The 25,796-nt window shown below is 42.1% G+C and overlaps 1 protein-coding gene across 2 annotated transcripts; it reads right to left on the bottom strand.

Annotated features, from left to right (window-relative positions):
• Positions 1–19,000: 19,000 nt before the first annotated feature.
• LOC311041303 (uncharacterized protein) lies at positions 19,001–23,135 on the bottom strand. 2 transcript variants are annotated; one of them, XR_014600390.1, is made up of 9 exons: positions 23,088–23,135; positions 22,749–22,893; positions 22,336–22,531; positions 21,930–22,017; positions 21,467–21,583; positions 21,214–21,356; positions 20,648–20,802; positions 20,254–20,346; positions 19,001–19,842 (listed from the first exon to the last, which is right to left on the bottom strand). XR_014600390.1 is itself a non-coding variant. In XM_084086210.1 (9 exons), exons 3-7 carry the CDS (start codon positions 22,424–22,426, stop codon positions 20,792–20,794), a joined length of 345 nt encoding a protein of 114 aa, XP_083942336.1. In that variant the 5' UTR covers positions 22,427–22,531; positions 22,749–22,893; positions 23,088–23,135; the 3' UTR covers positions 19,001–19,842; positions 20,254–20,346; positions 20,648–20,791. The 2 variants fall into 2 exon arrangements, 1 of the variants encoding a protein (XP_083942336.1); XM_084086210.1 differs by having other exon boundaries at positions 21,234–21,356; positions 22,421–22,531.
• Between the last annotated feature and the right edge of the window lie 2,661 nt (positions 23,136–25,796).

Genomic DNA, 25,796 nt, shown 5'->3' with positions numbered 1-25,796 from the left:
AGAGATAGTTGACAGCCGGAATGTAAACGGCATCCGGGAGCAGTATGGGTTAGCACCCCAGCCTGTGTCTTTTATGAGGAAGAAGCTCAACAAATCCACAGTGAGGACTTTAAGGAGGACCATTCAAGCAAGCCGCAAGTGGAGCCTGTAGTACCACCACGGCCCAAGAAACCATCACGCCAGAATGAAATGTTTGGAACAGGGGAGTCTGGTGCAACGCTCAGGTCCTGGACCTGGTGAGACGAAGGAGGAGCCTGGCCAGGAGGCCATCCACAGAGCCTAGTCCCTCCATGTGCCAGAGCTTCCGCTCTCCCCCAGTCCCTGCAGAGTAGTTCCGAATTGAGTGGCCCTGTCTTGCCCTAAGAGGACTGACAGTGGGTAAGTACTGGGATGTAAGTCGGGGGCTTTATCAACCCCGCTTGATCAACCCCGCTTTATCAACCCCGCAACATACACCCCTGGGCAGGGGTGTATGTTGCGAGACCCGAAACACCTGTCGACCCCAGGCTACAACACTGATGATACTGTACATCCCAGGTGCATCCATGTGATGTGTTTCTTTATTCAGGAGTTATTTGTAGAAGGATACCAGTGAGAGGGAAGATGTATAGGACGGTAGGGGGGCCAGCCATGATGCTGTACAGCTTGGAAACGGTGGCACTGATGAAAATACAGGAAGTGGAGGTGGCAGAATGGAGGATGCTAAGATTCTCATTGGGAGTGACAAGGAAGGACATCATCATAAACTATGAAATTGAAATAGAGGATCAGCCCAGGTTACAAGGTTTAGGGATAAAGCAAGAGAGGCGAGGTTGAGATGGTTTGGACATGTGAAAAGGAGGGATGAGGGGTACATTGGGAAAAGGATGCTGAAGATGTAGCTGCCAGGTAAGAGGAGAAGAGGAAGGTCAAAGTGGAGGTTTAAGGATGAGGTGAGAGACGACATGCAGGTGGCTTGAGTCACCGAGGAAGACACAGAACCAGATGGGGAAAAATGTATACATGTTCATAAGTTATGAGATTTTGTCCCTGAATTTGGCTGTGAGCACAGTTGTATGGCGTGTTTTTGAAATGTTTTAATTTAGATGGTTATAAATGGTAACTCCTGTTTGAAACTGGTCAAAAACATACTATGGGAGTGCTATTTGGTGATTGACCTCAAATAATTATAGGCAAAGATATGAAGAAATAAACAGTCTAATGTTGGCGGCCATCTTGAAAAAAAATGCCTGCCATCTTTGATTTGTGAGTGGCCTGGTTTTCTAAATCGAAGCGTGATCTCCAAAGATGATTTGTACCAAATTTCCAGCTTGTATCACCATTTCAACAATTCTCCCAAAATATTGCTGCTATCTAGGCCACTCCCATTGCAAATCCCCTTTTAGGCAATTAGCATGAACACACCCACACACCTTCATACTAAAATACATCACGCAGCATTTCAGCCTACTAGGACAAAAACTAGGCAGATTTGATCAACCACTGGTGGACGTTTTGAAAAATGGCTGCCACGCCCACCAGGGTGAGAATTTGTGATGTCCCAATTTCCAGTTTTGTTCAACATATACCTATCAACACTCCTGACAAATTTTGCGCTTTCATCGCAAAAATGAACGATTCTCGTGCTATGCCGCCTCATTCACTGCCACTGACGTAAAAAATGTATTTTTTTCAAATTACCAAATCTGCCACTGACGTAAAAAACGTAATCTTGCAAAAGATTTTTTTAAAACAAGATCTCACGTTCCTTCATCTCTCGCCACGACACATTTCATTGTAGCACACCCGGATACGGAAATACGTCAAATCGAAGATTTCCGTTTCCGTCCGCTTCCTGTTTAGGTACCGCCCTAAAACGGTCTTTTCTCGGCTTTGCATTTCTCCGCCGTGGAATGCTGTTTAGCAACGCTGTTTTGAAACTGCTACTACTGCAAAATGGAATGTCGCCGAAAATTTCTTCTCTGGGCCACTCACACAACTACCCTGTGTGTCTACAAACAGTTCAACACGCGTTCATAAGGGATTTAGCGAGGTCTGTGGCGAGGTGGAAAAAGTAAGTGAGTTTTCCGTTTACATAGCGAAACATGGTGTTTTTACGCTGGGCTGGAGGAGAGAGACTCCGCCCCGATCGGAATGTTTGTTGTTTGAGCGGCGTGCACGACTCGCCTGTGTGTTTAGAAACGATTGCACTTGTGATCATAATGAAAAAAAGTTTTTTTTTTTTTTTTAAACACAAAATCGCTGGCAGTGGGCAAACACAGCCAGAAATAAGTCTGGCAAGGAATGAGTTAACAAGTGTGGAGAGGACATTACTTTCTTTTAAAGTCTTTTATAGAATTGAAGTACTTTGCTAGGAGTTTTAATTGTAGTGTATATTTATGTATTGTCTTGTCTTGAATGTCGGCATTGACCTGAACAAAACAATTTTCCTTTGTGGATAATAAAGAGATCTAATCTAATCTTATCTAATTTAAATATATGCCCCCGGCCATGTATGCCAGGCTCGATTTTCTGCCAAATTGTGTATTCGTGAAAACACATTTTTTGCTACTAGTCTAACAGATTATCACTGGGGCCATGTTATCAAGATGTCTCAGTCAGATTTTTTTTATTCCATTCCAATTGGCCAAACTGCCTTCCACATTTCACGGGCCTGGGTAGTCAAACCGGCATGCCGGAGACCTGCTGTCCGAGGAGCACACTTTTTTTGGTTTTATTATGTATAATTCTGTTTGAGGTCCATTATTTAGTGTTAATGTTTTCAAAATAAATATTTTATTGAACCTTCATAAGCATAAAGGCAAATGTGTATCAGTGTGATTTCAGTGTTTCTAAGATTTGTCATTGTTTTGGATTGTTAATTGAGCTCCATTAATAAATAGCATACATTTGCATAAAGCATGCATTGTCACGGTAGGGCTGTCGCCTCACAGCTAGGCTGCATGGTTGTTAAACAAAGAATTGCTTTATTCTTTACAGTTTTGTTGGTGAAAACATCAGGGCGTCACATTATTGACTATGAAGAAGAGCTTCAAGCTGAGTTTGACAACACAACTCAGCATGTAACGTTGGACTCAGAGCCCAAGGTGAAGTTTGAAGATGTCTACATCCCACTGTACAACATTAACAGCAGTTTTACAGACATCAACAGACACCATGAGGTCGGACTGATGGAGCTGCATAAGGCAGGAGAGGAAAAACCAATCCAACTATGTGACATTTTTAAAGATCCTTCTCATAGAACAGTGCTGACCGTTGGTAATGCAGGAATTGGCAAAACCTTCCTCGTACAGAAGTATGCATTTGACTGGGCCAGGAAAACATTCCCACATGATCCACACCTCATATTCCCACTCAAGTTCCGCCAGTTAAATCTGTTGAAGGGACAAAGCTTTTGTTTGACAGAGCTAATTCATAGATGCATCAAGGAAACCAGATGTATCAAGGAGGAAGCTCTTACTGACATCTTCGAGATATTGCAGAAGTCAGGAGACTACAGCAGCAGTCCTTTTAAAGTTCAGTTAATTCTGGATGGTTATGATGAAAACCATCTTCCACTCGACTTCAACACTGATTATAATTGCTCAGGCCTCACCAACTCTTACCCAGTGGAAGTGTTGTTAGCAAGTCTCATCAAGGGGGAACTGCTTCCCTCTGCTCACATCTGGATAACCTCACGACCTGCAGCCGTTGATGAGATCCAGGAATTTGTTGACACGATGACAGAAATACGAGGGTTCACCAATGACCAGAAGGAGGAGTACTTCAGAAAGAAGTTCAAGAAGAGGTTCAGTGAGGAGGAGGTCAGCTCAATCATCTCACAACTCCAGGAATCAAGGCACCTCTACACCATGTGTGAAATCCCAGTATTCTGTTGGATTACTGGTAAGGTTGTGCAGCGCAGTGGGATCACAGACAAGCTGCCCAACACCTTATGTCAGATGTACTGCCACTTCCTGATGGTTCAAACAAAGAGGGAGATGGAGAGGTGTGATCCTTTAGATGGGAAGAACAAAGAGAAGCTCAAAAAGGCTGAGAAGAACAAAGACAAGCTCATAAAGGCTGATGGAGAAGTTATTCTGAAGCTGGGCAGGCTGGCATTTGAGCAACTGAACAAAGGCAGGATCATGTTCTATGATGATGACCTGGAAGAATTTGGTCTTGATGGGAAAAAGGTCTCTCTGCACTCGGGCGTGTGTACAGCGTTCTTCAAAGAAGACGATGTGTTCTTCCAGAAAACGGTCTACTGCTTTGTTCATCTGAGCGTCCAGGAGTTTCTTGCTGCAGTCTACCTGTACCACTGTTTCACACAGAAGAACATCGAGGTACTGAAGAATTTCCTGAAAGATGACCATTACGACAGTGACAGTTCCCTGTCTGACTTCCTGAAGGCTGCTATGAACAGAGCCCTTCTGAGTGAAAGTGGCCACCTAGACCTCTTTGTCCGCTTCCTTCATGGTCTCTCATTGGAGTCCAACCAGAGACTGTTAGGCAGCCTGCTGGGTCAGTCAGAAAAAAGTCAAGAGGAGATCCAGAGGGCCATCAAAAACCTGAAGGAGATGGATGGCGACAATCCTGACAGATGTATCAACATCTTCCACTGTTTGATGGAGATGAAGGACGACTCAATCCACAAGGAGATCGAACAGTACCTGAAGTCGGATAAGAGACCAGAGACTGTACTTTCTGAGACCCAGTGTTCAGCTCTGGCCTACATTTTGCAGATATCCGAGGATGTTGTGGATGAGTTGGACCCAGACAAATACAACACAACATGGGCAGGGAAAAGGAGACTGATCCCTGCTGTGAGGAACAGCAGAAAAGCCAGGTTAGTACTCACTTAATCCCACCCCCTCTCCTTGAAATAAATGTAGTCAGGACGGACAAGGGATATTATCTAAAACAGGGGACAGGGGGGCAGCCATAGCTGAGTGGTTAGTGAGCCCGCCTAGGGAGCCAGAGGCCCTGGTTGCCCCAGGTACGATTCCAGGCCAGGCCAGCAAATGTGTCGATGAAATGAAATTTGTCACTGAGCAAGACTCTTAACCCTTAATTGCTCATAGGCCCTCATTGGAAACAAGACCGCAAGGACTTTCATGAATGGACCTGTTAAAGATATTATCCTTATCCTAATAGATATATAAGCTTACACCACGTTGTGTGATAGGATTCTAGATCTGCTCTTTTTGATGGCCCTTGTTTGGTCCGTTGGTCGGCTGTTACGCCTACTTAACACAATGTATTTAAGTATTATTAATGGTAGTAATATTAGTAGTAATATGCAGCAACAGTATTGTAGGGCGATAAAGTATGAAGTGTTATATTACAGTATACACAGTTTTAGCATTTTATCTGTACTTACAGACTTGGTGGCGTTGGACTCAATCAGACACACTATGACGTTGTGGCCTCAGCTCTCAGCTCTAATCCATCCCATTTGAGAGAACTCGACCTCAGTGATAACGACCTGCAGGATACAGGACTACAGCTGATCATTGCTGGATTGAAGAGTCCACATTGTAGACTGCAGACTCTCAGGTTAGTTCTCCTGAATGTGCAGAGTACCAATGTACATTTTTTACCATTTTACAATTTTCCATTAGAGATAAAACATTGAAAGGTTTGAGAGTCGGGGGCACGGTGGCGCAGTCGGTAGCACTGTCGCCTCAGAGCTATAAGGTCCTGGGTTAGATTCCCGCAGGCCGCAGGGGACGCTGTGGGCGCTGGGGGCGTGTTCTCTCCTCCGCGTCATCAGTGCCCATACCCTAGGTGGGGTTGGCGAAAGGGCCTCTCTGTGTGGAGTTTGCATGTTTTTCCGGTATTCCCTAGGGTAGGTACCCTCACAAAAACATGCAGTAATCCTGGTCACTATACTGCCTCCCCCTGGCCAGCCGGGGTGCCTGATGGAGGGGAAAGGAACAGGTTGGAATAACGTGTTCAACCAGGGAAACTCTCCCCTGTCAGGTGACAAGAAGGTCAGTTGGCTCTCATGCATTGAAGGAGGCATGAGCTCGGCCCTGGCCTCCCTAGGTTGGCAGAGGGAAGGTAGTGCCCAGGATTACATTGACAATTAGCACTGGGTGTAAAAAATGTGGTTACAAAACCGTGGGATAAAAATTTAAGAAAATAAAAAAGAAAAGTTTGAGAGTCAATACATACATAATTAAATATTCTTCTTTTGGATAAATATTATTCTTAATTTGGCTAATCGGGGTCGACACAGGAAGAGAGATCAATCAAAGAAACAAAGAAACAAACAAATGATTTACATATTTATACATAGTACCTGAGGTAAGACATAAAGGTGCGTGAGCATAGCATACACTGGGCCCTATCTTGGGCGCGACCTTGATTGATTGATTGATTGCTTGAATATTTTATGAGGCAAACAATGTAAAACAGCACAGTTACATTTAAAATACTCTGTCTAAAAGGTTGGTTCGTAATAGTCCTTTCGGTCTTGTTTCCAACAAGGTCCTTTATACCTAAACTTCTTTGCCATTTTTTACTATTTTGGAAAACATTTTCAAATAGTTCAAATAGCCAATCTACAAGCTCACAACATGTCGATGTAGATCGGCTAGTTGAACTATTGGTTAACATGTTTTTAAAAATAGTAAAAAATGACTAATACGTTTAGGGATAAGGGGTAAGGCGGTGCCCAAGATAGGGCCCTGTATGTGATAATGGATTGTACATGGGATTAAGGTGCGTGTCGACCATCAGCGCATGTCAACCACATAATCCACATGTAGGTTCATGAGGAAGAGCAAAAAAAAAATCAGAGTCACTTATCTGTGGTATAATCCACAGGTAGGTCCAAGGAAGAGCAAAAGTCTAAGACCAGCCTGACAACAGGCGGTGCTCATGCCTTGTCCAGCAGTCTAGCCGGGTGGAAGCTGTCCATGAACCTGGTTGTGTTGCTCTTGATACTGCGGTAGGCCTCCTTGCCTGACCGCGGTCGTTGTAGGGGTTTGAACAGTTTGTGGCCGGGATGGTGCTTGTCCTCGATGATGCGCTGAACTTTGACTACACACCACTTTTTGTACAGTTCCTGGAGCGCGGGGAACTCGCTGTCGTTTTTTTCTTCTTGGGCAGTACAGTTTCCATTCCAGGCCGTAACACAGCCAGATAGAGCACCTTCAATTAAGCTGTTGTAGTACAGCCTGAGGATGCGGTGCCTCTGATGTCGCCACTGTTGAATTGGTCTTCCATCTTTGCAGTGAAGGCCTTTATTGCCTCTCTGATGTTTAGGGCCGCGCTCGTACACCCCACGTGCCCGGATATGAAATCAGCGTCCCGTTTATGTACTTTTACACCTACTTCTCCCTTGATCCACGCTTTCAGATTGGGATAGATCCGAACTGTCTTATTTGGAACTATGTTGTTGATGCACTTACTCATAAAACCATAGAGTTTGTTGATATTATTCCCAGCGGCTTCCTTAAACATCCTCCAGTCAGTCTGGTGAAAACAAGATTGTAGCATAGAGTCTGTATCCTCCGACGATTCGGACCTCCTTCTTAATGACCTTTTAAGCCCCTGCTTGTAGGCTGGTAGCAGCTGGATGGAACAGTGGTCAGAGCTTCCAAGCGGTGGACGGCGGAGAGCTTTGTATCCATCTGAATGGTGTGTAGGAGTGGTCAAGATCATTGTGAACGTGGGTGCTGCATGTAATATGCTGGTGGAATTTAGGTCATTAAGGTTGAAGTCACCTAAGCATATTATTGCGCAATCCAGGAAACGATTCTCATGTGCACTGATAGCCCGATGTAATTCCTTCATTGCTGTGTCCTTGTTGGCTCCCGGATGGATGTTGACAGCGGCTAAAAGTCACGTGGTAGGTAGAAAGTGTGGCAGGTTATCATAAAAATGTTAAGGTCTGGTGAGCAGAGGCTGTCCACGATTTTAACACATTTTCATTGCCAGGTATTCATTCATTCATTCATCCGCCACTGCTAGCGGTTTTACCTTACTTCGAGTCTTTTTGACGATCCACAGATTTCTTTTTTTCAACCCGGATGGAAACAAACACTGTCTCGGTAGTTGAATATGGCTCCTTTTCACCAAAAGGGCAGTCTGAGAGAAGAATAAATGTTTTTATAAATTGGATGACATTGTAGTGTACGGGGTGATTTCTTTTTGGATGACATCGTTTCCGGGTGGATCCTTCTCTCGAAGTCAAGGCGTCATTCATAGGTTGGTGAAGAGCGCCCTCTAGTCCCTCTATTTTTTTATGATGATGTACTATTACGTCTCTGGCAGGCAATGTGTTAAGATCTTTGCACCAGTTGTTGTTAATCAGGGCACAAACACCCCGCCCCCCCCCCACATGACTTACTGCTCAGTCCTTCTCAGTCTTTCCTATAGGCAGTGAAGCCAGGGGGTGTGATAGAAGCACCAGATGCTAACTCCTTAGCCATGTTTCAGTTGGCACAATAATACATGTGTTCCTGGTCTCAGTGCGGAATTTAACACACGCTAGGAGCTCATCCATATTGATCACTATTTTTGACTCATACAGAGAACTAAGTTAGCCAGCAGGATTGAAGGCAGTGGGGGTTTATTTCCACATGTTCTCGATCTTTCGACAAGGCCAGCTCTTGTTCCACGGCGACCGGGCCGCGATTGCCATTTTCATCGTCTCCGTTCCATTGTCCCCACCGGGACAAAGTACCCAGCCGGGTGGAGGGTTTTCGGTCCAGAATTCAGTGTGTGATCGCTGTTCTAATGTCCAAAAGTGCTTGTCTGTCATAAATCCTTATAATCATATGACGGTGTAGATAAAAAAAGAAAGACATAATTTTTTTCTTAAAAGGAATTAACGCGAATGTTGTGGAACTTACACGGAAGCTGCCTTCTCCCTCCATTGGCCGCCCTCTCGTTTAGGCACACATATAGTATTCTGTCTTTCTCCTGCTGTTCACCACCTGTTCAGTACCCTGCGTTTTACCATTGATGTCAGACTTCACACATATACGAGTATGGGTTTGGTTACCCTTTAAGTATGACAGAATACAATTATCCAATCTGTTTGTCTACATTCAGGCTGAGAGGCTGTACACTCTCAGATCAATTCTGCAAGGAGCTCAGCTCAATCCTCAGCTCTCACTCCTCCCATTTGAGGGAACTGGACTTAAGCTACACCGACCTGCAGGATTCAGGACTGAAGTTCATATCTGATGGACTGAAGAGTCACAACTGTAGACTGGAGATTCTGGGGTGAATAATTAAGTTTTGATAAAATACAATGTTGCACCTTACATAAACATACAAATGTCCATACATTACATTTTCCTCTCTGTTTTCATCTCTACTTGAACACCAGCTGCAGCTTCTAACAGCCTTCTTCATGTTGTTCTGCAGGTTGTCACACTGTCTGATTTCAGAGGAAGGTTGTTGTTCTCTGGCTTCAGCTCTGAGGTGCAACCCCACCCATCTGAAACAGCTGGACCTGAGCTTCAACCACCCAGGAGGGTCTGGAATGATGCTGCTCTCTAATGGATGGGAAAATCCAGAATGGGGATTGAAGACTCTGAAGTAAGTAGATTTAAACTCTATCCATAGAATCCAAGCCAAGTGTAGCTCATACAAAGCTAAACTACCGGAGGAAAATCCAAGGCACACTTTCTTGGGAACAAGCACATAAGCTGTGATAACTTGCAACCAGCAATTCATTTTCATGTTGAACATAGACTGACACAATCTCCTTTCAGCAAAACAAAACAAAACAAAACAAAACAAAAATGGCTTAATGCGGCTGATGCATGGTATCATTATATGTGTCATTCAAATGTCAAACGGGTGCAGTACGTTAGTCCGACAGCGCATTCCTCCGACAGCGCAGCGCTCCGACGTTTCCAATACTAAACCCGAACCAAACCCGCACCCTAACCCTAACCGCACGCGGATGCCACATAGTCGGAGAAAAGGTCTGTCGGATTAACGCATGCCTCCCATGTCAAACACATACAAATTTGGAACTAAATTCTGCAGAAAATACTGCAGTAGGATAAGACCCTTCCCAAACCCCTCACAACTAAGTTTGTATACCACCCCCTGTAGACCGCAAGGTTATTCAGCGTGACAGAGTCCACGGTCTCTTCCAGGTTAGGAAGCCTGACCCCAAACTGCAGCACTTTTTTTTTTTTTAAAGATTGTACTTGTCCATGGCATCACTCATTTCAAACTTGAACCTCACACACTTGACACCAAGAGCATACAACCTTCAACTAATTTCAGAATATGTGTACACTATCTGACTTATTTAAAGCCATTCATCAACTATGGAAGCAGTAAAAACCTGATAGTGCAATAGCAATAAAATCGTGCACTTTTTGTAAGAAGCGTGAAACTTTCAGCATAGTTAGTAAATACCATAACATACATTTTCAGAAGGGGAGGGACGTCAAATTTGACCTCTTGAGAGTTCAAATTGAAGATGGCCACCAGTCCACTGGGTCTAAATGTCAAACACATATAATTTTGGAACTAAATACTGCAGAAAAACATTTAAGGCGTTCTTTCCAACTAAGTTGGGGTTGCCCATTCATTACTTTGGAGATTGCCAGAACCCAAGGACATTAAATCAAGTTCAAGGTCAAATTACAAAGTAATAAGTATATTTTAGCTTGGGCAATGGATTATACTGCAATATAGTAAAACTTTACTTCCATTTTGTGACAATAGGAATAATACAAAACAAATAAATATAATATTTGAATACTATATTAACACATCGGGTGCCGATCACGGTCTGAACCGTGTGTTTACATAATAGCGCTCTGGTGCCGTTCACGGTCTGAACCGTGATTCCAGTCTTTTTGTTTTTTTCGTTTTTCTCCGCACGGGCGGGGCTAGAGCAGCCCTGGGAGTACCCATTGTGATCTTGAGAAGGAAGGGCCAGATAGATCACCGGAAACAAAAACATGGCTTCCATCCGCTTCCTGTCTATTTCCTTCTTTAAAACGCCTATATCTCCGAATCCGTTTCCGGTGGTGAAAACCGGTCATGCGCGATGCGCGATCCCCCCCCCCCCGTTGTAACTCGCGACTGAAATGTTATGGTTCCAAGCTGTAGCCAGGGTCATCGCTCAACATGAATGGATGCTTTTTTTTACGTGGATTTGCTGGTCGTGGAGTCTAGAGCTTTAAACAGCAAAGCGCAGTCAATGGGGAGAATGCTGGCACCCAACGTAAGTTGTTATGAAAAAATGCTGGCACCCGATGTGTTAATAGTACATGACAAATGACATTAATCAAGGTTCAAGGTTGCTTTTTATTGTCACATCTTGTGTACTGGAAAGAGAGAAAAACAAGACCAAAATATAGCTGCAAGCAGCGATAATACGGGGCCAGTGAATGGAGAGAGAGAGAGAGAGAGAGAGAGAGAGAGAGAGAGAGAGAGAGAGAGAGAGAGAGAGAGAGAGAGAGACATGGAAACAATAGATTGATGAGAGAGAGAGATGGAAACAGAATGGTTTGATTGGACATCTCAACCTATTGCCATTAACAGGATTCGAACTCTCAACCTTCAAACTAATAGGCTGCAACACTACCTATAGTGCTATAGCTTTGTCCAGGCTGATATTGTCTGTTGAAGATCATAAACTCTTGCCTTCTTTCATGAACCAAGCGGCCTGTTTCACTAACACTAAGATCACTCGTTCACAAACCATATGCCAATGAAGAAATTGTACATCTCCTCAGAACCAAAACTAGTGAAAGTAGCCGATCTACAAGCTCACAAACCATGAAAAGTTGTGAGATTGTAGATCAGCTATTTTCAGAATGAAGTATGTCATACATTGAAAAAACGTACTCTCAAATAAGCATTTCAGGTTATCTTTACCATTTGCACATGTATTCATTGATACAGTCATGTTGTTTGCAATTCAACTTAAATTGAGTCTGCATCAAGTGAGGCTTGAACTGGCGACCTTGCGATTGTGAGGCATTCATTTAAGGGAGACGCCATTGGACCAACAGACAAGTAACTGTGAAAAAGGAGATCAGACAGATGATACAGTTTCACGCAAATAGCTGAAAAATCCTGGGTTTAAGTGTTTTTCAAACTGCTCAAAATTGCAGAAAATCTAAGGGCGGAGCTTACTGGTCAAAGCGATAGATGTGTTCCTCATGAGTCAAGGCACAAGTGTAAGCAAGTTTCACGACTTTCGGCCAAACGAGGCATGACTTTTGCCTGTTTAAAGTTTGCATTTTCAAAAAATTGCTATAGCGCCCCCCTTTGGCCAATTGGAGTGAGATTGGTTTCAGTGATATTTGGAATGACTCTCTACATCACTGCAAGGTTTCAAAGAAATGTGAGTCTTGCATGTATGTGTTAGGGGCAGATGAATAATTTTCATAAAACTGCAATAGTTAAAATCTATTTCCTCCTGGGATTTTTGAGTAATCTGCACGAAACATTTTACACATGAACATAGGACCTTTGCCGACAAAACAAAAGTGGCGGATTTTCCATAAGTGAAAAAATGCAGAAGTTAGGAGCCAATGACTGTTTTTCATATAATTCAAAATGGTGGGAGATCTAAAGGTCAGAGGTCAAAAGTCAGACCACGAAAGTTGTCGGGCATGAAGAGACGCATGTGTGTATCGAAGTTTCATGGTTGTAGGTCAAACAGGGCATGAATTGTACCTGTTCAAAGTTGGCACTTTCAATTGATTGCTATAGCGCCACCCTTTGACGAATGAGTGTGAGAATTATTTCTTGGTAGTTTTTCATGAGCATCTACCATATGGCCGAGTTTCGTAAAAAGCGTATGCACGGTTAAGCCAGAACTGGCAAAAACAAGTATTTTTCAAACTGCTCAAAATTGCGGAAAATCTAAGGGCGGAGCTTAATGGTCAAATCGATACGTGTGTTCCTCATGAGTCAAGGCACATGTGTAAGCAACTTTCACGACTTTCGGCCAAACGAGGCATGACTTATGCCTGTTTAAAGTCTGCCTTTTCAAAAAATTGCTATAGCGCTCCCTTTTGGCCAATTGGAGTAAGATTGGTTTCAGTGATATTTGGAATGACCCTGTACCTTTCTGCAAAGTTTCAAAGAAATGTGAGTCTGCATGTATGTTTTAGGCACAGATGAATAATTTTCATAAAACTGTAATAGTTAAAATCTATAGAATCCTGGGATTTTGGAGCAATCTGCACAAAACGTTTAACACTTGAACTTTGGACCTCTGCCTACAAAAATTTCCAACGGATTTTCCATAAGTGAAAAAATGCAGAAGTTAGGAGCCAATGACTGTTTTTCATATAATTCAAAATGGTGGGAGATCTAAAGGTCAGAGGTCAAAAGTCAGAGGGTGAAAGTTGTTCAGCATGAGGAGACGCATATGTGTATCCAAGTTTCATGGCTGTAGGTCAAACAGGGCATGATTTGTACTTGTTCAAAGTTGGCATTTTCAATTGAGTGCTATAGCGCCACCTTTGGACAAAAGATTGTGAGAATTATTTTTTGATCGTTTTTCATGACCATCTACCATATGGCAGAGTTTCGTAAAAAACGACAGCACGGTTCAGCCAGAACTGCGAAAAGTGGCAGAAGAAGAAAAAGAAGAAGAAGTGACAGAATACTGCTAATAACAAAACAGGTCCAGAGCTGAGCTCTGGCCCCGTAAAAAAGAGTTGTGATAATGATAATAATGATAATGATAATACATTTGAGTGCCGATTTGGCACACTTACATCGCCCAGAACACCCTTTCATGCAGCGACAGCAGATCATTCCATGGTACGATGTTGATGCTTCAGTGTGAGTGGTCCAAAATGGTTGCCAACCAGTTGTTTCCTTTGTCCAGCCCTAATCAAATGGCTCTGGCATCTCTGGTTCCAGGACCAATGCCTGGTTCCAACAGTTGACCTGGTAGCAACTGCACTTGATGTGTTGCTTGAGTGCTGCCTGGGTTGGAGGAATGTTCTCTAGTGTTCATGACTTCTGTGTGAAGAGCTATTTCCTGTTATCATTCACTTCCATGCACTGACTGGTTCGGTCAAACATGAGCACCGCAAATTGCTCTAGCAGGATCATTGATCCTTCACTGACCTCACTTGGCATGCATAGGCGTTCAAAGAAAGCCACATTCACCTCAGGGAATGACTTCCAAGTTTCCGAGGCAGTCTTCTTTCCTCTGTCAGCAGACGCAGATACAGTGTCACACCCGGTGAAAGTGTGAAAGACTGTGAGAGTCACAGTTGTCAAAGAATCGACTTCAGAGATTTCTAGGCAACATAGAGGGGGGGGGGGGGGGGGGGGGGGGGACTTTTTTCTTATTGCTCTAAAGTGTATTAAAGACAAAGTTCAATGTTGAAAATGAGTGGTATTCCCCTTTAACTATGGAGATAATTTGTACCGATGTGCGTGATGTTTGCACAAAATGTGTAGAAGTAATACATTTTTTTATCGTCCTCCTGGTGGTGCTATAATAGGGCAATGTTAAAATGGTTAAAAATATGATGGTCAGTATCATGATCAGTATCATGTCAGTATTATTGTACGTATAATCTACATATCATGGTCAGTGTCATGGTCACTGACATGATACTGACATGATACTGACCACGATCCTGACATGATGCTTACCATGCTACTGACCCGATGCTGACCATTATACTGACCATGAAACGGACCATTATACTGACCATGATAGTGACATTATACTGACAATGCTGTAGAGAACCCGGAAATGAGCTTCAATTCCAGCGCAGAGGGTTTGCCCACTGATTCCTCCACTGTTTCTGTTCCGGTCAATAGAAATTTAAGTATGCTTTCCTTGGATGGCTAGCACGTATGACTCCTTTAACAGTAGCAATCCACCCATATTACTGGTTCACTAGGCCATAAGGCCTGTATCCTTTACTATAATAGTTGTGACCTCTATTAAAATGTACATTCTCCCTCGATGGCACTTTGTATCCTCCAACTGGCAGGTTGTTGATTTCATCACGCTGTAGACCTCCTGACCCTGAACTAGGGCCGGGCAGTGGTAGTAGCTGCCTTCTGTCCAAATCCCTCCTGAGAGGGATTTTAATCCGGAGATCCATCACCCCTGCTGCTGCTGGGCATCAAGGCTAGAGGGATGTTTACCCTGAATCTGCAGCACAGAACACATAAACACGCTGAACATCAGAGTCAGAGCACATGAGATGCCGGTCTGACTTGTTAACATGGACGCTGAAAGAATATTCTCTATATTCTGTAATGCACGCATGCAGTTTGTTCGGAGCTGAACAGCATTTGTTCATGTCATATGAAAGCAGGGAATCATAGCAAAATAATGATATATTGGTTAAAAAGATGTGAGTGAATAGTTTTGAAATCAAGTTAAATCTCTTAAAGGTTCTATGACATTCATTTTCACTTTTTTTATTTTTTATGTTTTTTGGGGGGTTTTATGACCTCAATTACACCCAAAGAATCTGAACTTTGAACATTCAGTGGATTTTCTGTGGTCTGGGGTTTTCTGAATAATTAGGCTGAAAAGTATTCTGAGCTTGGCCCTTCGACAGTGAGGTCACTGTCGATTAATCCCGCCCACTCTCCTCCTCGCCCCTCCCCTCCCCTATCCTTTCCTTTGGGGGGGCGGAGCAGAGGCGATGATTGACAGGCAAAATCCCTCACCAGCGACACCCGCAGGCAAAGATTTATTTTTTCATTGCAGTTGAAAAGGCTTTAGAAATGTGAGAGAAAAACACCTGCCATGGATCAATGGAGTGGAATTTTTGGTTAAAATTTTCTATACACGTTTGAAGGACCATGACAAAGACTTTTTTTTTTTTATCCCGCGATTTTTGTAATCCATTTTTGTCACCCGGTGCCAATTTCCTAAGTGATCCTGGGCGCTACACCAGCCCTACACCAGTGTTACACCAGTCCCCCACAGCCTGGGGAGGCCAGGGCCGAGCTCATGCTTCCTTCAGTGCATGAGAGCCAACTGACCTTCTTATCACCTGACAGGGGAGAGTTTCCCTGGTTGGACGTAGCGCGTGGAAGGAACACGTTATTCCAACCAGTTCCCTTCCCCTCCATCAGGCGCCCCGGCTGTCATGGGGGAGGCGGTATAGCAACCAGGATTATTACATGTTTTTGTGAGGGTATTAACACATTGACTGTCAATCGCGTAGATCTACGCGAACCTATTTAAAGCCGCAGCGTGCCAATCGCGTAGATCTACGCGAAGTGGTCTTTTTTGTATCTTGCCCGCCGTTAGGGAAAGGTGTCCGTTTGGCTCGTGTCCTTTTCGCGTGTCCTTTTGGCAAACGTCCTTTCGGCACGAGTCGCGTCCTTTCGGCACTGGAAGCCGAACCTCGACCTCCGGCCGCGCCGGGGGGCCCCGCGCCCGATCGGCCCCCGGGGGCCCCAAAAATAGGGGGCCGGGTCCCAAAAGAACTAGATTTCCCCCCCGTCCAAACGCACCCGGCCCCGAGGCCCGGGGGGCCCCGGAGCCCGAGCGGGGATTTTCCGAAAAATGGAGCGGCGCCGCGGTCCCCCACCGGGCGGAGCCGTGGAGCGGGTCTTGCCAAAAAGACACCGATGCCAAAAGGACAGCGTCAAATAGGCAGTCATTGCCAAAAGGACACTGATGCCAAAAGGACACTGAAGCCAAAAGGACAATGATAATAAAAGGATAGTGATGCCAAAAAGACATTGGCAAAAAGACAATCATTGCCAAAAGGACAATGATATCCAAAAGGACAGTGCCAAAAGGACACTAATGCCAAAAGGACACTGATGCCAAAAGGATAATGATACTAAAAGGATAGTGGATGCCAAAAAGACAGTGTCAAAAAGACATTCATTGCCAAAAGGACAATGATATCCAAAAGGACAGTGCCAAAAGGACACTAATGCCAAAAGGACAATGATAACTTGGGTTACATGTGTAACCTATAAGTGCCAAAAGGACACTTATGCTAAAAGGACACTGATGCCAAAAGGACACTGATGCCAAAAGGACACTGATGCCAAAAGGACAATGATACTAAAGGGATAGTGGATGCCAAAAAGACAGTGTCAAAAAGACATTCATTGCCAAAAGGACACTGATGCCAAAAGGACAATAATCATAAAAGGATAGTGGATGCCAAAAAGACAGTGTCAAATAGACATACATTGCCAAAAGGACAATGGTGTCCAAAAGGATAGTGCCAAACGGACACTGATGCAAAAAGGACAATGATAATAGAGGTACCATGCCAAGTGGACATAAGGTACTTCCTGTCTAACACTTAGATTTGTGGTTGCATTTTTTATTATTTTTAGAGACTTGCTCCTGTCTGACATTTACTATTTTGGTTGTGAGACAGTTTTCACTTTTAAAGGAAGTAATTATGTAAAGGTCGCCACGAGCCATAGGCCAAGCCCATAGCTTTAAACCACAACCCCAAAGTGAAAGGCCACACCCATAGCTTCAAAACACACCCCTAAGGTTATAGGCCACACCCACAGCTTTGAAACAGACATCAATAAAGGCTATGCCAACTGGAAGGGTCCTTTTGCAATGTACCATGTGTCTTTTTGGCATCACTATCCTTTTATTATCATTGTCCTTTTGGCATCAGTGTCCTTTGGCATCAGTGTCCTTTTGGCACTGTCCTTTTGGAGAGCATTGTCCTTTTAGCAATGATTGTCTTTTTGACACTGTCTTTTTGGCATCACTTTTCTTTTACTATTACTATCAGTCCTTTTGGCACTTATAGGTCACACACGTAACCTATGTCCTTTTGGCAATGTCCTTTTGGCATCAGTGTCCTTTTGGCAATGATTGTCTTTTTGACACTGTCTTTTTGGCATCACTTTCCTTTTACTATCATTGTCCTTTTGGCATCAGAGTCCTTTTGGCACTTATAGGTTACACACGTGACCTCCCAGATAGCAAAATATGGGTGAATCAACGTTGAAAAATAGGCGGCCATAACGGTTGAATCAACGTTCGATCTCAACGTTGAAACTGTACTGAAATCGCAACCCTAATCTTTGTTGATTCAACGTTTGTGTTTCAACCACTAACTAACACTATATCAACGTTGATTCAACCATCATCCAAATGGTATTCTGCACGCTGATTTTATGTTGAATCAACGTTATGAATCAATATTGATTCAACCATCATCTAAATGGTAATCTGCATGCACATTTTAGTTGATTTAATGTTGAATCAACATTAGGAATCAACATTGATTCAACCATCATCTAAATGGTAATCTGCATGCACATTTTAGTTGATTTTATGTTGAATCAACATCAGGAATCGAACACTGATTTAATTTATAAATTGATTATACTTAATCATGTTAGAAATCAATATTGATCCTGATCATCCAACAACCTAATGGTAATCTGCATGTACATTTTAAATTATGTGTATGCTGATATACTGTAAGGCTACATCTTGTTCAAAATTACCTTACATTTCCCAAAATGTGAAAATATAAAAATAAAGACAGACAATATGATTTGAATCTTCACATTTATTGAACCAAGGCATTTAGACCTGCTTTGAACTGCTTTAAGCATTGTTTTTATGATTTAACAGATGAAATATATAACATATAGAAGATTGTAGATCTGCTATTTATGAAAGAAATCGTGAAAATGTCTGCAAGCATTTGGATATTTTGTAAGTGAATATATGCCACATGAGCACTTTACACCTATATAAAAATGCTATTTGAAAATAATTGATCTGCAAGTTTAAATTACAAACCAAACCACCATTATTTACAAGCGATTCCACAAAAACAATACCCAACATGGCTTATAATGACCAAACGTGTACTAACTTTGCAGACTAAACCAACGGTCTGACAAAACACACTGACAAGTGCTCTAGTAATACAAATGGCTTAATTAATAAAGCCTAACGGGCCATCCACACCAAGCACTATATATATACACATTTTTAATTTATTTTATTTTATAGAATTTAGAGTAGCCAATGATTGTGAGCCTCTTTTCGTCCACAAAGTCATTATGCTAATTAATTTCTCACACATTTCTGTGTTGCTACTGCAATTGTAGCCCCTCCATCCTTCTCCTCCTGTTCAACACCACTAAAGACGAACAGTATCTGTGTTGATGATGACAATATGACTGATTTGCTGGAACTCTGGAAGACATGAGCAACTGCCCACTGAAATGATCATGTCTGCACTGTATTTAAACTAAATAATTCTACAACGATAGGATTGACAAAAGTGATATGCTTAGTGTGGACAGCCCCATTACAGTTTGAAAGAGTACATTATTTCACACATGAACAAGTGAACACTTGTCAATTTCAAAAAAGTGCCTTACTTTTACTTAATGGTATTACATTCAAAGTCTTAATAATTTGCAGCTCTAAAATGAATAAAAGTGGCTTCATTTAGAACTCCTATCACTTTACAACATTTTCTCATGCATGAGAAAAATAAAATGCATGCATTTTAGTCTACTGTCACAAAGGAGGGCTGAGGACAACCTGCCTACCAGTTATCCACTATACAATCTTTCTAAAATGACAGGAGGTTTTTAAGACTTTGCAGTTTGGGGGGTAGTTTTTTCCTTTCCCAAGCCAAGCATCACTCTTTGAATAAAGTTCAATATGTTCTTCATATCATTAGGGTACTTCAAATTGAGTGCATACGTCAGGCTAAACAGCAGGCACGGTGCTTGAGGGAGGTTATGGAAATTATCCATCACAATACCTCCTTCAAGGATGATGGCTGTTGACACTGGCTGAAGGTCGACACCATCTGAGGGAGGTGAATCTTCACTGCTCACAGTCAGCAATCCGACCGATACCTCTGCCCAGGCGTCTTCACTTTCGCTGTCACAATCCTGTACAGAACCAAACAAAAACAACATTACAACAGGGAAATGTAGACACTTAACACACATCTGCATTGAGAAGTTTTATCAACATTGGTTGGCCTACTGTTTTTGACAGTATATTACTCATGGTAAACAGCACAGTAAAATATGTATCTGAAAACATTTTAGGCTAGAAATAAGCAACTCGGTAACAAACATTCTGCATAGTGGCCATCTCTCTCTCCCTTGAGCAACGTGTGAGTGCAGGCTACAAACACTTACACTGCACACCATGTGAGTGAGATTCCACCGTGCTATAGCCTGAAGGGATTGAACCTTCTGATTGGTTTGCAAGGCCGTTTCAGACTGAAACTTCAAAATAAAATTAACGAAAATGTAATTTCACTGGACCTTTAAGGTGTAACTATGAGAACTTACCAAGACAGTGGTGTAGAAACTGCTGTGGTCATCTCCAAGCAGAAGAAGGAGGCCTCGGAGAACAAGCCTACCCAGCGCGGTCACGTCGGGTTTCTACAAGTGGATAATGAACAAATAAAGTTCAAGATCTGACCATCACAAGTTACAGTACAGTTACAGCATGAAACACCACAATATATGTTTGATGAACAGTTGCAGAGAGCAGTTGCTGATTGGAGATGTGATTTAAAAATAGTACAATCCACAGCATTTAGTTATCAACAACAATCAATAGTTAGCAATACTTTAACACTCTGTAATACAGCCGGGAAGCATAAGTACTATTTGGGGTAATAGGTTGTACATAAACTTAGTCATGATAATTACAAATATAAGAAGCATGTTGTAGACTTACCCATCAATTTGCTGCACAATTCCGGATAATTTCTCTCTAATGGCACCTTTCTTGGACTTTAAGATAGTGACCAATTGTGGTGTATAGCGATCCAGAGCATCAAAGAAGTCTGTCTCTAGGTGTGTGGTGGCGATCCTGTTAAACTCAGCATAAGCCTACAACACAGCAAACCACAGAACAAAATACAGTGACTAAATACATTTGAAAAAGTGTGTAAATTAGGAAAACATTTGGTTAATTGTCATACAAATAATTATGATCAACAATGTAACCGTTTTGGCATTAAACATTGGACGAATTACATTTCCGTTCCGACTTTTAGGCTTTGTAAACAAAAAAGAAATGACTGACAATGACCGGGGCCAATAATACCATTATGTAATATGGCCAGAACAGGCCAGGCATTTAAAAATGTTGAAAAATAGTGAGAGTAGCAGACCTACATGTTCACAACACATCACTTTGCGAGATGTTGCGAGCTTGTAGATCTGCTATTTTCACTATTCTTCAATAGATAAATGTATACAGATGAACGCTTTTTCTCATAACTGTGATCAGACAATTACCTATATTAAAATTGGCTTACAGGAGATCCCCCATGCCACGCTCATGTCACCATGAGTCAGCCATAACAGGGCAGGGGTCTTCAACAGGGGGTCCGGGACTCCTAGGGGGTCTTCAGAGTTGCTACAGGGGGTCGGCCAAATCTCTGTGATAAGATCATTGTTTCTTTATACAAACCACTTGAACAATAGCATCCCTATTCTACAGACAACTTTAGTCGAAAATGGCCGATCTACGAGCTTGTAGATAACTAACCTGTTCCCGGATGTCCTTGTAGGCAGATGAAGATGGGCACAGTGCGTGTTGGCAGGAAGGTAGCTGAGGGGATTCTGGTCAGGGCCCAGGCTGACTCAAACTGCATGTGTTGTGCACCTATACAAACACAGAGGAGTGATTTTACACCAATGTCACATGGTCAGAATACAAGTTTTATCTGAACACCAAGTGCTCAGTCACAGGCTGACCCGGTCAGAGAATGCTTTTCATGTCAGCTGATAGAAAACCACCCAGATATCATTATGTGAAACCCCAAAGTTGTGCCGAGGGTAACCGCCTTGGGGTCTAAGCGCTCTGCCCTTCAGCATCTCTATGACCAGAGGACAGTGAAGAAAGCAGGAAAGAATCCAAGAGACCCAACTCATAACCTCAGCACCTGCTAAGAAACATAGTTACAGTTCATTATTGTTTATTTAACCATTATGTTAAATGAAACCCCCACCTGAAGTGTGCAGTTCTTCCTCTTGAGGAATCCCACAAATCAAATTCTCCACACCAGGTGGAGAGATTAGGAGATCGAAGGATTGGGTCTACACAGAAGAGAACATAACATTATATAAACAATTGTAAAATGAGAAAATTAAAATAAAATCACTTATGAGTCTACTTATAAGAGTGTATGCAAGCAGTAGGGTATTGTAGATAAGCTCTTTGATAAACACACCATTGTGTGACAACAGTTTGAGAAAAAAGGAGTGGACCAAGTAGAACCCTGTGGACTCCTGTCTACAAAGTATATATTGTAGGGTCTAGGTGGTTAAACATAAACTTGTAGTGCATTGCAGAGTATCAGTCAAATAGAGTATCATTCAAATAGGCAAAACTGCAATAGCAAAGTAATGTATTACCATGCCAGGATTGTCTACAAGCCTAGGGAACTATACGCCAATATTTCCGGTAGGCCTTTAGTTCCATTGCTGCGAATCCACTTGCCTCCATGTAGAGATGTTTGATTCATGTAGTCCTCAACCTGGGACACTGGACACCTACTGACCTTCATCCATTCAACCATTTCAATAAGTTTTTCAGGAGGCACATCAGATTCTGTTGAATGATAAGTACAGATTCATTATAGCTGATTTCAAGTATTTGAGGTTCTGGCCTACTTGGAGTGTGTGAAAAGTCGCCAATCGGTCCAGCGGTGCCTGAGACTAGTTTTTAGAAGATGATGGACAGAAGAGTCATGGGACCGCAAATATAATCCCTTGCATCTGTCCAATCTAGCCTGGTGGGGATAATTAACATTGGTTATTAGTATTACCTGGTGTACTAGGGACGGTCTGTTCCTCTGGTTCTTGGTGGTGTGGTCGTTTCAGCCTTCTCATGCGCTTCCTGGTGTTCCTCAATCGCTCCTCCAGGAAGTCTGTAGCAGGTTTTTTTCCCCGGCCAGGTGTGTACCAAGCTGCCTGTAAAAGAGACAATTAGGTTCAGCTTAAATTTGCCTGGCGTAAACCATGAAGATGGTTACATGGGATTTTAAGGAGCAATCCAAAAATGTGCGTGTGACTGTGCACTAGGAAAAACTTTGAGCACATTTCTTTTAGGTGTGTGTGTGTGTATGGAGTGTTCTCCTTTATGTGTTGATTGATTGATGACTTACATAGCCACTGCCAACTGTAGTACCATCCAAATTAAGGCAAGGGTTTTCTTGGTGACATTAGATGGCCTGTCAAAGAACGATGAAATGAGACAGTAATCATTGTTACAAATATATGACGATTCAAATCCCTGAATTGAACACTGAATGGTTATGCGCTTTTTAAGTGCATTCGATTCTGTGTCATTTTTAGATTTGACCTAAAAAGCATTATTTTACACTTTGGCTACTCAAAAACAGCAGATATACAAGCTCATAGCGTGGCACCGAGTGCTGCGCTACGAGCTTGTAGATCTGTTATTTTAGAAAAATCTTGAAAATGTGTGCAAATCTTTGAATTTTTAACGAACATTTGTGACTCAAATCTTTGTTTCTGGGGGTCCCTAGAACAAAATATTTTGAGATGAGGGTCTGTGGCCAAATACATATACATTTTGGGGTCCTTGACATGAAAAAGTTTGAGAACCACTGACATAATAACACAAGTTAAAAACAAATACATTTAGAAGACATTTTGTAGAATCGGCCTCAGGTCTTAATGGGTTAATTGAAGGTGTGTGATAACCAGTTCTTCTGATGAACTTGGCAAAGTGTTTCACAATGCATACTGATTAATGAACTCATGTTATACAAATGAAATCAGTGGTTCTCAAACATGTTCATGTCAAGGACCCCCTAATTAGTATGTACTTGGCTAAGGACTCAAGATTTACAAAAGTGTTTCAAAAATATTCCACAAATGTTGTTTATACTGTTTTTTAATAGCTGATCTACACCCTCACAACGCATCACCATGCACTGTGAGCTTGTGGATCTGCCATTTTCAAATAGGCAATTTATAGGGTTTAAGTGGTTAAACTGAGTTTCATGCTATATAATCTCATTTAGCTGGGAACCACATGGAAACCCCCCAATGACCCCTGAGGGTCCCTGGAGCCCACTTTGAGAACCACTGATAAACATTACCTGCTTTTGTTAGCTACTGTCTGCAAAACAAAACTTAAGTTAAAAAACGGATTACCAAATTTGTCTGCACACTAAAATCCTCAATGTTAATTTATTCTCCTTAAGGATCCATTGGTACTCTCTGTCTCTTAATTAAATTATTTTACTTTTTACTGTAGGTTAAAAACAAGATTCATATATAAAATAATAATTACAGTCAAAACAAATGTGGCCTCACCAAAGGGATATGTGGCCAACATTAGCTCTCTTTTAAGAGCTAATGCTACAACTAACAAGTTGAATCATATTTTAACGTTTTAGGATGCCTGGTCGCATTGTAACATCATCCGTTTATATTAAATGGTGCAAACACATAGCTTTCTAAGTCCTGAAACATGATCATATCATGACGTTTTCTACATTTACAACCCATACATCTACATAAACGTTAAAATTTCAAATATAAAGCACTTAGCCCAGGGCCAAGGATGTTACAATTTGAATCGGGAGGGTTTAAGTATCCGTACCTCCTGTATTGTTCAATAAAAGTAATTTTAATCCGATCGGTGGCCATTTTCTCCGAGTTTTCTGTATGCTTTAAACTACGCGACCGTCGGTTGGGAGGTGTATTACATCATACACATGCATTACAACTATGAGAAAATGGCCACCGATCGGATTAAAATATATTTTATTCAACAATACGGAAGATGCGGGTACTTAGACACACCCGATTAAAATTGTAACATCCGTGGCCGTGCGGTAAGCACTTTATAGTTGAAGTATGAATATTTATGTTGATGTACGGGTTGAAAGTGCAAAAAACAGGTTGAAATTCCGGCCATGAGGCTCGTGAAAGGACGAGCGTCGTGTGAACCATGGCTAAAACTCGGTCGTGCACGGTTACATGAACGTGTTAGTTCATGTAACCGTGTACGACCGTGTTTGGATAATATTTTAATTCCATAAACTAATTAAACTTACCTGTTATCTAGTACAGTAAACACGAAAGCACCCCGGTTTGAAAAATAAATCTCTCAGCCAACAGCCGTTTCCTCTGCCTTCCGGTGTTGATGATTTCAAAACTAACAAGCTCCGCCTTCAGTGTTGCCATATCCGCTTATTATAAGCGACTTATTTGGGCTTCTTTTTCTGTGAAGTTTTTTGGGCTTGCTTCCTTAATGTCGTTTAAACCAGTGGTGGTTCTCAAACATTTTCATGTCAAGGACCCCCAGATTAATATGTAGGCTATTATCCATTCAACGGACCCCCATCTGAACACATGTTATGCCAGGGGGGACCCCCAATACAAGATTCGTATTAAAATGTTTCAAAAATATTCCTAATTTTTCACATTTTCTTCCAGATAAGAGTTTTGTTTTAAAATAGCAGATCTACAAGCTCACAGCGCATCGCATCGCAACCCGTTGTGAGCTTGTAGATTGGCTATTTTCAATTAGTCATAGTTGCTTCTTTTGGGCTAATTTCCATAGACCTGGTTGCTTATTTCTATCGCAAAATCTGGCAACACTGTCCGCCTTGTGCATGAAGGATGTCTGCGGTTCTCAACCTGTGGGTCGAGACCCTGACAATTTAAGTAATAATTTTAATACCTTAAAAAATAAATGAAAACAAATCAAAGAAAAAGACTGTAATACAAGTAATCAACAAACTATACTATAAACTGGTCAAACATTGGCCAAATTGTCAAATAATATAAGAAAGAGAGAAAAAAAGAAAATAGCCGATCTGCAATAAGAAGTTATA

Source organism: Gymnoscopelus microlampas (genome assembly GCF_963454915.1).
Source record: "Gymnoscopelus microlampas genome assembly, contig: SCAFFOLD_41, whole genome shotgun sequence".
Classification (NCBI taxonomy): domain Eukaryota; kingdom Metazoa; phylum Chordata; class Actinopteri; order Myctophiformes; family Myctophidae; genus Gymnoscopelus; species Gymnoscopelus microlampas.
Note: the sequence above shows the minus strand (reverse complement) of the source record. Positions and strands in the feature narration are given on the sequence as shown.

Excerpts from the sequence above, each read along its gene's own strand:
- LOC311041303 (XM_084086210.1), bottom strand. Across the intron at positions 21,584-21,929 it reads GGAAGAACTGCACACTTCAG|GTGCACAACACATGCAGTTT; the intron begins GTGGGGGTTTCA and ends GTGTTTGTATAG. Across the intron at positions 21,357-21,466 it reads ACAAGGACATCCGGGAACAG|AGATTTGGCCGACCCCCTGT; the intron begins GTTAGTTATCTA and ends ATCTTATCACAG.